Source organism: Hemiscyllium ocellatum, chromosome 20 (genome assembly GCF_020745735.1).
Source record: "Hemiscyllium ocellatum isolate sHemOce1 chromosome 20, sHemOce1.pat.X.cur, whole genome shotgun sequence".
NCBI lineage: Eukaryota > Metazoa > Chordata > Chondrichthyes > Orectolobiformes > Hemiscylliidae > Hemiscyllium > Hemiscyllium ocellatum.
The window spans coordinates 15,657,687-15,672,886 of record NC_083420.1 but is presented as its reverse complement, the minus strand read 5'-3'; the positions used below and the strand labels follow the sequence as shown (position 1 = coordinate 15,672,886).

The following is a 15,200-nucleotide window of genomic DNA, read 5'->3' as shown; positions in this document are numbered from 1 at the left end:
TCATTAGCAGAGGGATTGAATTCAAGCGTTGAGGTGATGTTGCAGGTGTATAGGACCTTGGTAAGGCCACATTTGGAGTAGTGTGTGCAGTTCTGGTCGCCTCATTTTAGGAAAGATGTGGAAGCTTTGGAGAGGGTGCAGAGGAGATTTACCAGGATGTTGCCTGGAATAGAGAATAGGTCATACGAGGATAGGTTGAGAGTGCTAGGCTTTTTCTCATTGGAACGGTGAATGATGAGGGGTGGCTTGATAGAGGTTTATAAGATGATCAGGGGAAAAGATAGAGTAGTCAGAGACTTTTTCCCCGGGTACAGCAGAGTATTACAAGGGGACATACGTTTAAGGTGAAGGGTGGAAGGTATAGGGGGGATGTCAGTGGTAGGTTCTTTACCCAGAGAATGGTGGGGGGCATGGAATCCGCTGCCTGTGGAAGTGGCAGAGTCAGAATCATTGGTCACCTTTAAGCGGCAGTTGGATAGGTACATGGATAGGTGCTTAAGCTAGGACACATGTTCGGCGAACATCGTGGGCCGAAGGGCCTGTTCTGTGCCGTATTGTTCTATGATTCACTTTTTAAAATATTTTACATTTTAAGACTTTTCTGGATATATTTTCACTCTCTCCTGTGACCTACCCCCAGTTTTCTACTGCTATCACTCTTGAACATGCTACTGGTTGGTATGCAAGAACAGCCTGAGTGAATGATCTCCTCCAGGAATTAAATCTTAGGAATATTTTGTACATTATGCAGCTACTGCAGCACAGCTAATAAGACATTGTAAGCTTAATTTGTATTTCAGTGCCAGATACGATTTTGTGACTATGGAATGGATCTCCAGTAATCAGGGCATCGAGTCATGTATTTTTCTGTTTTGATATTTCCCTTTCCTTACTACAAAGCAGAATAAACGTTTCTGCTCCAGTGTGAAAATCGCATCAATTTTCCAGTTGAATATAGTTTCAACTTTGGTTATTCCTATACGTATCTACATAGTAGCAAAGGTCACTTTTCAACTACTTACTTTTTTGATCTGTTCAGCTATATAAGTTATAGCACACTTGTTTTTCTCCCATCCCTCGTCACATGTAGGTACAACAAAACTATTAATTATAGATTTAAAAGCTCTTTAAAGGTTGCACTCTATATTGTGTTTGCGTAAAGATTTGTAGCTTGGGTGCCTGTTATAGTAGTTGTGGATATGTTTGCCAAGCTGGGATGTTGATTTGCAGATGTTTTGCCCCCTGTCAAGTAGACAGCCTCCTGTGAAGTGCTGCTGTACTGTCTCTTCCGGAAATTATTTGGTTCCATTCCTGCTGCTTCTGGTTGTCAGTTCTGGTTATTTGTTGTAGTGGCCGGTATATGGGATCTGGGTCTATTGCTTGCTGATGGTGTCCATAGATGAGTGCCATCCTTCTAGAAAATGTCTGGCTGTCCTCGGCTTGGCTTGTCCGATGATCGTTGTGTTGTCCCAGTCAAATTTATGGTCCTTGTCATGTGTGTGTGTAGCTACTAGGGACAACTAATCGTGGCATTTAGTGGATAGTTGGTGTTCGTGAATGTGAATTGCTAGTTGTCTGCCTGTTTCTCCTATATAATGTTTAACTATGCACTCCTTGTTGAAACGTTCCCTGCCATGTTGTCTGTTCTGCTTGTCCAGGAGGTTGGCTATTTTCTATCTGGCTAGAGTTTTGTCAATTGAAGTGAACAGTGCGGTTACATCAAATGAGACCATTGCCTCATCCTTGTCTATGTTTATATTCTTGATGTTGTCTAGGAATTCCTGTGATGATTGTATGGCATATTTGGATCCATTGATAAGATGTTTTAGTTTTTGTTGAAGTTCTTTTGCCATTTTATGCGATGGAGTTCTATGTGTCTAAGTGGCACGTCTGGTCTAATACTTTGGCTAATCTGTAAAATCTTGGGGTGTTGTTGCTTTCTGGTTATTAGTTTGTTATTTTTGTAGGCTCTGTAGAGTGTCGTTTATTCTATTGGTTAGCTGTGGCATGTGGTCACACTCCCTCCCTAGGTAGATGTTGGTATCTGCAAGGTAGGTAAAAACAATGACTGCAGATGCTGGATTCGTGGTGCTGGAAGAGCACAGCAGTTCAGGCAGCATCCAAAGTCCATTTGCCCAAAACGTCGATTTCGCTGCACTTTGGATGCTGCCTGAACTGCTGTGCTCTTCCAGCACCACTAATCCAGAAGTTGGTATCTGCAAGTCATTTTTCTGCTTTCTGAATCTACTTGATCTTGTCCATGATAATGTCACTCTGACCTTGTCCACTGGTACTATGATTATGTTCTTGTCATTTTTGTGTTATACTACTCCACTAGTCACTGTCTGCCACTAGGAAAAAGACTCATTTATTCTCACACTCTGTTTCCTATCTGTAAACCAATTCCCGATCCATGCCAGTCTATTGTTCCCTATTGTACGTGCTCTAACTTTGCTCACTAAGTTCTATGAAGGACCTAATCAACACCTCTCTGTTTGGTGTTGAGGTTGTTCATTTGTCATTGTTCTATTTAAAATTGTACAGCCTTGTTCACTGATTATCTCAAAATACAGCAACTTATTACCTACAGAAATAGTAAGTACTTCAGTCATTGCAGTTGTGATGAAGGTGTAGGTGTACTGTACCTTTGAGAGAGAGGAAGCTGGCAAGGACTGAAAGCACAATGTGCTGAACAATTTAAAAATGAAACATTTGGTTGACACAAATAGCTGGCGCTGTGTTGCCATGGTAGAAAATTAAGTTCGAGTTCAGCCGATCAGTTTAAATTATGCCCCAGATACCAAAATCCAATTGAATTTGAATTTACTGTTTGGGATGACATCAAACCAATGAAATGATCCGATATTTTAGGGTATAAAACCAGACATTTTGAACAGTTAACAGCACCCACAAATAAAGACTGTCAGCAGAGTAGATCTCTGGAAGGCACCTGTCCATAAGAAATTTATGCAGCAGAAGACCAAAGCTGACCTGGAAAAATCTACAGAGAAAGTTCAACATCCAAAGATGACAACTGGGTTTGAAGTTTATTTGCCGTAAATTCCCTCTTAAATTTATCAGACCAGTATTGTTGAGTGGGAGGTAAAGGTTTAAGAGAAAGGAGTTGTAAATAGCTGTTGTTTTAATGTTCTCTGTTGGACTTAAAGAACAAAATTATTAATTTTTACTTTAAATAGTGATCTCTGAGATAGCTCTTCGCCTCTCGAAATTTAATAGATTACCGCGTGAGGTGAGCTTCTGTGTGTCAGGTTTAAATCAGCAGAGGTGTTTACCCCATGTCTTAGTAACAATCAATCTTTACTTGAATTTGACAGTTTGACTTTTAAGCTATATTTTAAAATATTATCATCAATATTTAGCACCTTAATAAATACCCAAATATTCTCTTTGTGTGGTAAACTATAGCAGTCCAGCCATGTACTCTTAATGTGTAACAGGAAAACATTGAGAAAATAAAATGTGGATATTTAGATCACAATACCCAGCTGATGAAATTATATCATCTGTTCTTCCATGAAACCAGATATATCCATCCTCATCCATTTGCCCAAGGTCTCCTGTTAGATAATAGTCATCTTGTAGAACTGCAGAAGTTTGTTGTGGATCATCCTAGCAGCATATAAAAAAGTCAGTTCAAATTTCAAAAGCATCAATGAAACTAGGAGCAGGAATAGGCCAACTGCCCTGTCAAGTCATTCATATGATCATGGCTGATCCCTTAACTCAATATCACATTCCTGTTTTCTTCTCATATGTCTTGATGCTTTAATATCTTAAAAAAAATCTTCTTGTTGAATATCTCAGTGACTTGGCCTTCACAGCCTTCTGTGATATAAAAAAAAAATCCACCGTTTCACCACCCTTTGAGTGAACAACTTTTTCCTGATCTCAGTCCTAAGTGGTCTACCCTGTATCTTGAGACTATGTCCCCTGATTCTAGACTCTCCAAAAAGGGAAAACATACTCTCTGCATTCCAGTCCGTTAGATGTTTCAATCAGATCTCCTGACATTTGTTTAAGCTTTAGTGAATAGAAGAAATCTCGCTTTTTATGACAGAGGCCTGGCATCACTGGTATCAAGCTAATGAATCTCTGCAGCACTCCCTCTATAGCAAGTACATCCAGTTTTTTGGTAGGGAGACTTAAACTACACACATTACTCCAGTGTGATCTCAACAAGACTCTCTATCACTCCAGTAAGCCACCACTACTTCTGAACCCAAATCTTGCAATGATGGCCTTCCTATTTGCTTGCTGCTCCTGTTTGTTCTCTTTAATTGACTAGTATATGAGGACACCCAGATCCCTTTGTACATCCACACTTCCCAGTATCTCTCCATTTAAATAATATCTCTCTCTGTTTTTCACACCCGTGTATAATTTCACACTTAACTATGTTATGCTACATCTGCCATATGTTTGACCACTCACTCAGCTTGTCTAAATTACATTGAAGTCTCCTCACAATTCACAACTATACCCAGCTTTGTGTTGTCAGTAAATTTAGAAATGCTGCATTTGGTTCCTTCATCCAGATCATTAACACATGGTGAATAGCCTGTTGAGACACTCCACTAGTCACTGTGTGCCATTAGGAAAAAGACTCATTTATTCCCACATTCCTTTTCCTATCTGTCAAACAGTTCTTGATCTGTGCCAATCTATTGTTCCCTATTCTATGTGATTTAACTTTGCTGACTAAACTCTATAAAGGATCTAATCAAAAACCTTCTGAAAATCCATATACACCACACTGCTGATTCTCCCTTCTATTCTACCAGTTATATCCTCGAAAAAAATCCAGTTGATTAGTCTAGCATGATTTACCTTTTATAAACCTAAACAATTAAATCTTTTGTAAATATAAACTTTGTAGTTTAAGATTACATTCCATTTTAATATGAGCCTTTTTCTATATAAAATAGTAATAGCTTTAGGGAAAATTACTAAGGTGCGAAGCATACGAGAAAGCATTTTGAAACGCAGAGCATTTAGCAACTGTTTCCACACTGTAAGTCTCATCTAATCTAATAAATGTAGGGGTATGGGTGGGTTCCGCTTCGACGGGTCGATGTGGACTTGTTGGGCCGAAGGGCCTGTTTTCACACTAAGTCTAATCTAATCAACTTTTGAGAAGATTTGTAGCTCAGGTTGAGATTCTGGATGTAGCTTTGCTCACTGAGCTGGAAGGTCCGTTTTGATGTTTCGTCACCATACTAGGTAAACTCATCAGTGAGCCTCTGGATGAAGCACTAGTGGTATGGCCTGCTTTCTATTTGTGTATTTAGGTTTCCTTGGGTTGGTGATGTAAGGATACTATGAGAATGGGTCATGTCTTTTTGTGGCTAGTTGACGTTCATGAATCCTGCTGGCTAGTTTTATGCCTGTTTGTCCAATGTAGTGTTTGTTACAGTTCTTGCAAGGTATTTTGTAAATGATATTAGTTTTGCTTGTCTGTATAAGGTCTTTCAAGTTCATTAGCTGCTGCTTTAGTGTATTGGTGGATCTGTGGGCTACCATGATGCCAAGTGGCCTGAGTAGTCTGGCAGTCATTTCCAAGATTCCTTTGATGTAGGGGAGAGTGGCTAGGGTTTCTGAATGTGTTTGTCTGCTTGTTTGGGTTGGTTGCTGAGAAATCGGCGGACTATGTTCCTTGGGTACCTATTCTTTTTGAATACACTGAATAGGAGATTTTTCTCTGCTCGTCATAGTTCCTCTGTGCTGCTGTGTGTGGTGGTTCATTGAAATAATGTTCTAATGTAGCTTCGTTTGTGGGTGTTGGGATGATTGCTTCTTAGGGTTCTTAGCAGAGACATTAATGCAGAGACTCAAACAAATTTTGGGTTCACTACGTGAATGACACCTTTGACGTCACTAAACCAAACAAATTAGAGAAAACCTTCAAGACCATCAATAGTACCCTTATTGGCATAAAATTCACTAAAGAGGAGGAAAATAACAATAAACTGCCATTCTTAGATGTCACAGTACAGCGAACAGCCAATGGGGAACTTCAAACCACGTCTACAGGAAAACAACACATACGGATCAAATACTGAACTACGGAAGTAATCATCCCAACATCCACAAATGAAGCTGCATTATTTCAACGATCCACCACACACTGAAGCACAGAGGAACTAGGAAAAGCAGAGGAAAATTACCTGGACAGTGTGTTCAAAAAGAGCAGGTACTCAATGAACACTGTCTGTTGATTTCTCAGCAACAAACCCAAACAAACAGACAAAACACATCCAGAAACCCTAGCCACTCTCCCCTACATCAAAGACATCTTGGAAATGACTGCCAGACTACTCAGACTCCTTGGCATCATGGTAGCCCACAAACTCACCAATATACTAAAACAGCAGCTAATGAACTTGAAAGACCCTATACAGACAACAAGCAAAACTATTGTCATTTACAAGATAACTTGCACGGACTGTAACAAACACTACATTGGATAAACAGGCATAAAACTAGCAGCAGGATACATGAACGTCAACTAGCCACAAAAGGACATGACCCACTCTCACTGGTATCCTTACATACAGATGAGGAAGGACACCACTTTGACTGGGACAACACATCCATCGTAGGACAAACCAAACCGAGACACGAACAAGAGTTACTAGAAGCATGGCATTCCAAACGGAACTCTTATCAACAAACACATTGATTTGGTTCCCATTTACCAGCCTCTGAGAAAAAAAACAGGACATGAAGTCATCACAGGAAATGACATCGCCAACCCAAGGAAACCTTAACACACAAATAGAAAGCTTCAGCCGGAGGCTCACTTATTATGTTACCTAGTATGGTGACGAAACATCTGAAAATGAACCTTCCAGCTCAACGAGCAAACCAACATCCACAAAAAGCATTTGTTGAGGTCAGGCTCATACAAAGATTAATGATCTTCTTAAATCTAATCTTTACCTCTTGTTCATGATGCTTTTTATTATTTCTGGCCAGAATCAGGCATAAACAGTAACTGGACAAATCTTCATTTTCTGGTGCTGTGCCTTTGTGCATAGGCTCCGTTTATTCAAATGACGGAGATAACACATGAGTTCACCTTTGCCCAAAGAGTTGGGCCCAGAAGTATTTTGGATGTATCATAGATTTTAAAGGCAATGTTAAAACTCAATTGCAGTTCTTGCCGCAGGATGCAGTGGGATAGGATTATTGTTTGTAGTTTGGTGAAGAAAGTTTTAAAATTAATAAAAGTGCACCAGCAGATGTGGTTTGCATTCCAGCAACCTTAAAAATTGAATTAATTCCAGCTGTTATGCAGTCTCTAATCTGACCATCCCAAGCAGCAGTTTAGATTCTTCTGTATACCATGTTGGAGGGAGCTGGTAAAAAGGGAAAACCTTTTCATGCAGATGGTGGTGCGTGTATGCAATGAACTGCCAGAGAAAGTGGTGGAGTCTGGTACAATTACAATGCTGAAAAGGCATCTGGATATGTATATGAATAGGAAGGGTTTAGAGTGATGTGGGCTAAATGCTGGCAAATGTGACTAGATTTATTTAGGATATTTGGTCAGCTTGGATGAGTAGGACCAAAGAGTCTGTTTCTGAGCTGTACGTCTGAGTTTATGAGCGAGAGGAACAAGAACTATTTTTTGAGGAAATGGAAGCTGTCATTGACGAGGACACAACTCAGTTTCCTTGGGTGCAACTACACGACAGAACCTCACTGAAACTGTTTCCATCAGGTAACAGCTGGGCGCTGCAGATAATTGTGAATTGTTAAATACTCATTGGTCATGATGCTGGGGCAAGCTTCAGCCTCTTTTGTTTTTGTTTGTGTGTCTGTTTGCTTTCTATGGTAAAAGCTCAAGTTTGTACTTGTTCAATTTCTTGTGTATATGTTGTGTTCCCTGACTAGACGATGAAAGGCATAGTGCCCTTCAAAAATGGCATGATCACAAGAAATGCTGGCCTTTCAATGGATATTCACTGAGTGGCGAATTGCTCTGAGAATGCCGTGTGGAAAATTGGGGCCAGAAATCTTTGTAAAGGATACCATGGGAATGGGGTAGGTAGTTACTGAGGCAGATTTGGAAAGATATGGTGAGAGAACTCTAGAGTTCTCTCAGTAAAACCCACCAAGGGACTCAACACAACTCAGAAGTAAATAGTCAATAAAACATAAGAGTTGGCCTTATGGGGCTACTTTATGTCTCTTGGGCATCGTGATTCGATTGGGAAAATTATAACCATTTTCCACACATAAGTTTTCAAACATCTGAGAAACTCTTAGTTTGGATCCAAGAAATCTTTTTTAAAATAGCTCAAAACAGCTTTTAAGTAATCACAGAAAGGTGACTCTATAAATGGCATCTTCTATCTCAAGGAAAGATTTCAGATCTGAAAGGTCCTGCTGTGTGGTACTGCCAGTGAAGATTCCCTGTGATATAGATTTCTGAGATATTCTTAACACATTTTGAAAGACTTCTCCATCAGTCAAACAGCCTGAATGAGTTCTAAAAACAAAAGAGAGAGGAACATTCTCTTTTTGGATCCTTGCCTATAATCCTGATTCTCAATTGTGTAAGAAAACATATTCAATCCTACAATGCAGCTATTGGGGCAGATACTTTGTTAGTGCCTCATACTTAACTGTAGTCAGAATAATTCTGCAGAAGTAAGGCAAAGGATCCTATATAAGAATGCCTTTCACTACCAGTCAGAGTTTTAGCAGTTGCAGGAACTTTTCACTTCAAAATCGTCTTTTATGATGTTAAACATGCTTTAAATTCATTTATTTAATTCAAAAATTATTAAATAATAAGTTACTTGAATAATTTTACATTTTTTTCACGTTTCCCTTGTGTGACATTTTGTTTCTTTCAAGTCAGTTGCCAAAAAGAATTTGAGCTCCTGGTTTAGTACCAATTATTGGTTTTAAAGCCCATTAGGGCAACCTCATGGCAATTGTTCTCTATGTGCTATTTGGACCAGAGCTGGGATGTCAGTGGTTCAAGGAGCCTAAAAATAAATTAAGGGGAAGTTAATGGTTGATTTACTTTAAAAAAAAATTAACTGAGAAAATAGTGGGGCAAATGCAAGATCACCTGCAAGATCACCCCTCCCCCCAAGCCAGTCACCATCCTGACTTGGAAATATATCTCCATTCCTTCACTGTCACTGGGTTAAAATTCTGGAATTCCTTCCCTAAGAGCATTGTGAGTCAACCTACAGCAAATGGACTGCAATGGTTCAAGAAGGCAGCTCACCATCACCTTCTCAAAGACAACTAGGGAGGGGCAAGAAATGCTGGCCCAGCCTATGATGCCCAAGTCCCATAAGTGAATTAAAAAAAGCTGACAAATTTATCAGACTTGATGATTTTCCTAGGGTTCTAAAAAATACTGGTGATAACATAGCACCTGCAGGTGGAAGGAGGACATACTTCCTGTTTCAAGGAACCTTTGACAATGTCAACTAGCATAAACTCATGTATAGAAGTTTATGTTGTCTACTGCTTCATGGAAATGGGCCAAGAGAACAGATTAGAGAAAGGGTTAAGATGGAAGTGATGGGAAAGAAATGTCAGAAAAATCTGCAGGTTCAATGTTTTTATGGTGGGGGTGGGTGGGGTGTGGGTTCGGTGCTACTATGGGGGGAAATCTGTGGAGAGATGTTTTGAAGAGGCTTGGTAAGAGAAAAGGGGAAATGTGACAAAGAGATTTGAACGAACCATCCCAGTTAATGTATGTGATTGAGAAGTCACTATGCAATGTATGCTTTTATAAAAAAAAATTGTTGATAATAGATTACCCTACCTCCCCCAACCTGGTGAATGCATTTGCTTTGACCTCCACCCTGCATATGTTCTGAAGAGTTTATTGAAATGGCAAATACTCAAAACCTGAAACATCTCTGGAGCGTTTGCTCCACTTTATGTGGGCAGTGCTCCATTTCGTACATATATTTGATAAGTATCTCTCAGTTCTGCGCTGACAAAATGTCAACATTGATCTTCCCCTGTTCAATATCCAGCCCACTACAAGGAAGAACTGAATCAATAGATTGAGAGCTAGTGAATGGTTTTTAACCATCTTTTGGTTGGTGCCAAAGGTCATCTCAAAACTTGACGTGGATTAAATGTACATCAAGAAAATATTTGCCTTGGTCCAGAAAATTAAGTTCTTACATTGAGATTTGCCAAGGATATGAAGAACACATCCATTTTGTAGATTTGAGAGGTCAAATGGGTTGAGTAAATTTTTCTACAATTTCACTACATCACTCACCACTAATTAACTAGCTTCACGAAATCAAAAAATGTCATATTCATCAATGAGCACAAAGTACATTACATGAAATAATTACAGCTTTCAGTTATGTAATAAAAAGATGGTTACTGTACAATGTATCCAGAAAAGAGGCCGAAAGGTCTAACGGGCTTCATTTGAACAGCAATTTGACCTTCCACTCCAGGAGGAACCACATTGTGATTCTCATCAATAATCTGAAACAAGAATAACAATTATAAAATGTGCAAATAGAAGCAGAAACAACCACTTCAAAAAAATACAATTGGGTTGACTGCCCAGTAGGAGTGCTTTCTGGCTCAAATTTAGTATCAAGTGTAGCATTTACCACATACACGTCTATGTTGTGCCACATTCTGAAGGAATGTTCGCAAAAAAAAGTGAAAGGTGTCATGATCTAGAAAATGGAATACCAGACGAGTCAGTTCCCAGACTGAAACATGACTTGATAGACCATAAGTTGTATTTTTTTGTAATTTGGTGGCCATGATGTTCAGTCACGGAATATATTCATACGAGGCTTCAAATGTACTTCGAACAATAGAACATGAACTTCTTAGACAAAGAAAAACAAAGCTACCTAAATGGCAATTTGAAAAGCAGCTTATCTGAAACAATAACAAGAACAGTTCAACTATTTTCAGCTTTTCAATGTAGAGAAGGCAATGGCCTAGTCATATTATCACTTGACTATTAATCCAAGGACCTAGCAAATGCACTGGGATCCCAAGTCCAAATCCTGCCATAGCAGGTAGTGGAATTTGAATTCTATTTCTTAAAGAAATTGAATTACGAATCTAATGATGACTGTGACTGTTTAAGATGACTTTCCACGTCTGATAGGCTGAAGCCTGCCACAAACTAATCACAATTGTTGTTTGTTTGGAGAAAAAAAACATCTGGTTACAAATGCCCTTTAGGGAAGGAAGCCAGGAAACTCCTGATCTAGTCTACATGTGACTCCAAGACCCATAGCAATGGCTGACTCTTAAACTTCCCTCTAGTCAATTAGGGAATAGACAAAAATGCTGGCTTAGCCAGTGATGCCCTCATTCCATAAATTCATAAAAGAAACATTCTCAATACTATTCTTTATAGATATTCATCTCAGTGTTTAATTTCTCAGCCCACTGACAAAGTTGCAAATGCCTTCCTACACCTTTACCAAATTTGTTTCTCTCCATTACTGTCTCTCCCCAAAATGAACAGATATTAATCACCCCACTGACTTTTCCTAACCGCAATGCCCTGTCTACTTGAACTTTTGATAGGCTGAAGGCTGTCACAAACTAAACTGCCCTTCTACTGGTAGGAACCCTGCCTTCTCAATTGAAACCCGATTGTTGACTCTGGCCAACTGTTTCTTCGGTATCAACAAAATTTAGCTTTTGAAACACTTCAACAAATAACTCTGCAGCTGGCTCAGATATTTAACTTAAGTCATGTGGTTTTTTGGAAAGACTGTTTTGAACTCGCTATTAAAATAAAACAACTTCTGACCTTGTAAAAAGAACCAGTCCCTTCCAAAACCAAAGATCTGTACTTTAGAATCAAAATTCCAAATGCTAAAACTGTGGTGTCTTGCCATATTGCTGTAGCCTACCAGGTTCTTCTGGAAGGCTTGGTACCATGTTGGAATCCTTTAATTTCAAATCATACTGAGGTTGCAGCACTGATGGCGTGATTGAACTGTGGCATTTCTGTGTTACACAAGACTATGTCTAAGGTGAGAGGTCCTGTCATGTACATCTGAGGTACATTCTGATGGGAAAATATCTATATCATTTCCACCAGGCAGACATTAGTGAAACCAACCCTACAGATTTTCTCAATGCATTTAAAACTTAGTTTATTCTTGTTAGCTTGGCTCATTGGTATTAGCCTCACCTCGGAATTAGAAAGTAGTGGATTTAAGTACATTATCCAGGCTGGTACTTCAGTACAGCGAAGATGTGCTGTAGTATTTGGAAAAGTGCAGAGGAGATGCTGCAGTTAACATCTCCCAAGACCAGCAAAACATAAGAATTGGTCCCTTGACTGTTATGTTTAAGGCACTTTACTGCCCATGTATTTTTCTGTTTTGTTACAAAAGAGTGAGGAACCACAGTGAATTACCACAAAAAGTAACTTGTTGTTTGTAATATATTCTGGGATGCTCTGGAGATTTCTTCAAGCACTGACGTATTAATGAAAGCTTTTTTAAAGATTAGAAGAGGCATAGCCTTTCAAACTGGTAGCTTTAATCAAAGAAAGGTCAGTGTACAGCATTAAGACAATTGGCATAAGAACCAGAAGATTCATAAGGATATGGAATGCACAATCTTAATTCGTAATAAGAATTTTTTTTTTGGAGTAAGATGCTATCATTTCTGGCTGTAATTTCAGAAACACAATGAGCAATTGATGGGTGAAAAGATTGAAACTAAAACACTGCAGCTCAGGATTTGGATCTTTAATGACTATTGAAAGGCAATGGATCGTTAGAACTTACTTGCAAATTAATTTCGGGAACTGGCTTCCCCATTGAACCAAGTTTAATTTTCATGCCTTTGAATGTTGCACAGAGCAAAACCTATACGAAAACAAAGCAAAAACTGTTATAATCTGCAATTTTCAGTCCAAAGCAAGATAAAGTATGTCCCAAATTAATTTTAGTTAATCATTGCAAAAGAATATAACCGCAGTTGTCAGTGGAGGATTGCTGGCCATAGATCTCATAAAACTGGATAACATCAGCAGACCTGTAACTGCACATGGCTTTGTCTGTGCTGTGGTTGACTGTACTCAGATCCACAGTATACAACAACCATAAATTGATTCTAAACTGTTCACCTTACTCAAACGATAGCAAATGTTAGTGTGAAAAAAAAAATCAGCTGCCCTGGGAATGAACATTACACAAAATATGCAGACGTGGCCCATTTTTCAGCATTAATAAATAACACTTTGACAGAGATTATGTTGGTTTATGTGTATTCTGTCCTCCAAAGGCACTAATTTCATTCACAGAAAAAAATGGGAGTTGGCCTCTATTACTTCCTGTAGGAAACAAAGTAACACTGACACCATACAAATGCCAGGGATTGACCATCTCCAAGAAAAGACAATTAACCATCGCCCTTTGATAGTCAAGATCTTTACCATCACTGAATCCCTCACTATCAACACCCAAAGGATTAACGTTGATCAGAATCTGAACTGTACTGGCCATATGAATACTTGGCTACAAGAGCAGTTTGAAGGCTAGGAATACTGCCATGGATAACAGACCACCAGATGATGCAAAGCTTGTCCACTATCTATAAGACACAAGTCAGGAGTGTGATTGAATACTCTCTACTTGTCTGAATGTGTGCAGCTCCAACAACATGCAAGAAGCTTGACACCATCCAGGTCAAAGCAGCCCAGTTGATTGGCACTACATCCACAAATATCCACTCTCTTCACTGCTGATGCTCAGTGGCGGCAGTGTGTACCATCTGCCTGATGCACTGCAGAAATTCACCAAAGATCCTCAGACAGCACCTTCCAAACATAACCACTATAACCTTGAAGGACACAGCCTGCAGATATACGGAAACACCACCACATGTGTAAGTTCCCCTCTAAGCCACTCACCACCTTGTCTTGGAAATTTATTGCCATTCCTTCACTGTCGCTGGTCAAAAACCTGGAATTCCCTCCCTAACAGCATTATGGGTTTACTTACAGCATATGGACTGCAGTGGTTCAAAGAGGCAGCTCACCAGCACCTTCTCAAGGGCAATTATGAACAGGCAATAAAGGTTAGCTCAGCCAATGACACCCATACCCACAAGGGAATAAATAAATAACACGTTGACAAAGATTATCTTAATAAGTATACATACATTCTACACTCTTGAGGATCTAATTTTATTCACAGGCAAAACAGGAGAATTTGCCTGTATTACTTCCTTTGATTGCAAAGTAAACTGCAATAAATGCTAGCCCAACCAGTGATGCCCATGAGTGAATCGAAAAGTAATGCGTACCTGTATTGTTGTGTAGTATAATATATTGCAGCGTGTTATTCCATAGTCTACAATTTGCAAATCATGTTGCAAGGCTTCTGAAATCTGCTGAGATATTATTGCTATATTTGCATTCTTCGAGTAATTCTAATGCAAATAATACTGATAACACAGAACTTTTGATCTGACAGCCAGGCAACCATTGTTGGCTTACAAGCAGCAGAAATGGATGAGGAGATTATAAAATGCATTTCGCCTCAAATTTCTCCATCTTTCTGTTACAGTCTGCTTCTATCAATCCCGACATTTTGAGCACAATAACTCATTGAATGAAAACAACATTATTTTGTCAATAAATAGAAATAATATGGTGATTCATTTGAATTAAGAAAATTCAGATTTGAAGTAAAGAGCAAAAATGTTGGCATTACCTACACAGCTTTCTAACTTCCTTAAAATAAACAGAAGCATGTGGCTGAAATCATTGAACAACTGTAACATCCCATCAGCCACCATTGGCAGTAAGTTGTGTCATTATGCTTAAGCTTTCAAGAACATTTGTGTCCCATTTACAGCACAGTTGTTAATCACTTTCAAATATATCATTTTCTGGGCATTTTCATCATAAATAACTACATTCTGAGTTCTGTTTAAAATTCAACTACTACAGTGTTGATTTGCATAGCTCTATTTAATCTTAATGAACCAGCTGTTAACATCATAAATGGAAGGGCTGAGCAAACCAACACTGAATTAAATGGACTTGGGGTATGTTTTAAATGCACAAACACATTTCCAAGCATTGGTGTAAATTGAGTTATCACGGGAAACCAGATAATTTCAGGAATATAATGCGGGTGAACAATTCTGAACAAAGAAATATAAAGTAGTGGTGTACA

General features: G+C 39.0%; 1 protein-coding gene across 1 annotated transcript in view; it reads right to left on the bottom strand.

Moving 5' to 3' along the window:
- The window catches only part of LOC132825577 (acyl-coenzyme A synthetase ACSM3, mitochondrial-like), a 50,411-nt gene that overhangs the window by 3,942 nt on the left and 31,269 nt on the right, over nt 1–15,200 (bottom strand). Inside the window, exons 8-10 of the mRNA XM_060840956.1 lie at nt 12,801–12,881; nt 10,405–10,506; nt 3,503–3,630 (exon numbers count right to left, since the gene is read on the bottom strand). Coding sequence (XP_060696939.1) covers nt 3,503–3,630; nt 10,405–10,506; nt 12,801–12,881 — 311 coding nt within the window. The remainder of the gene's footprint in view (nt 1–3,502; nt 3,631–10,404; nt 10,507–12,800; nt 12,882–15,200) is intronic.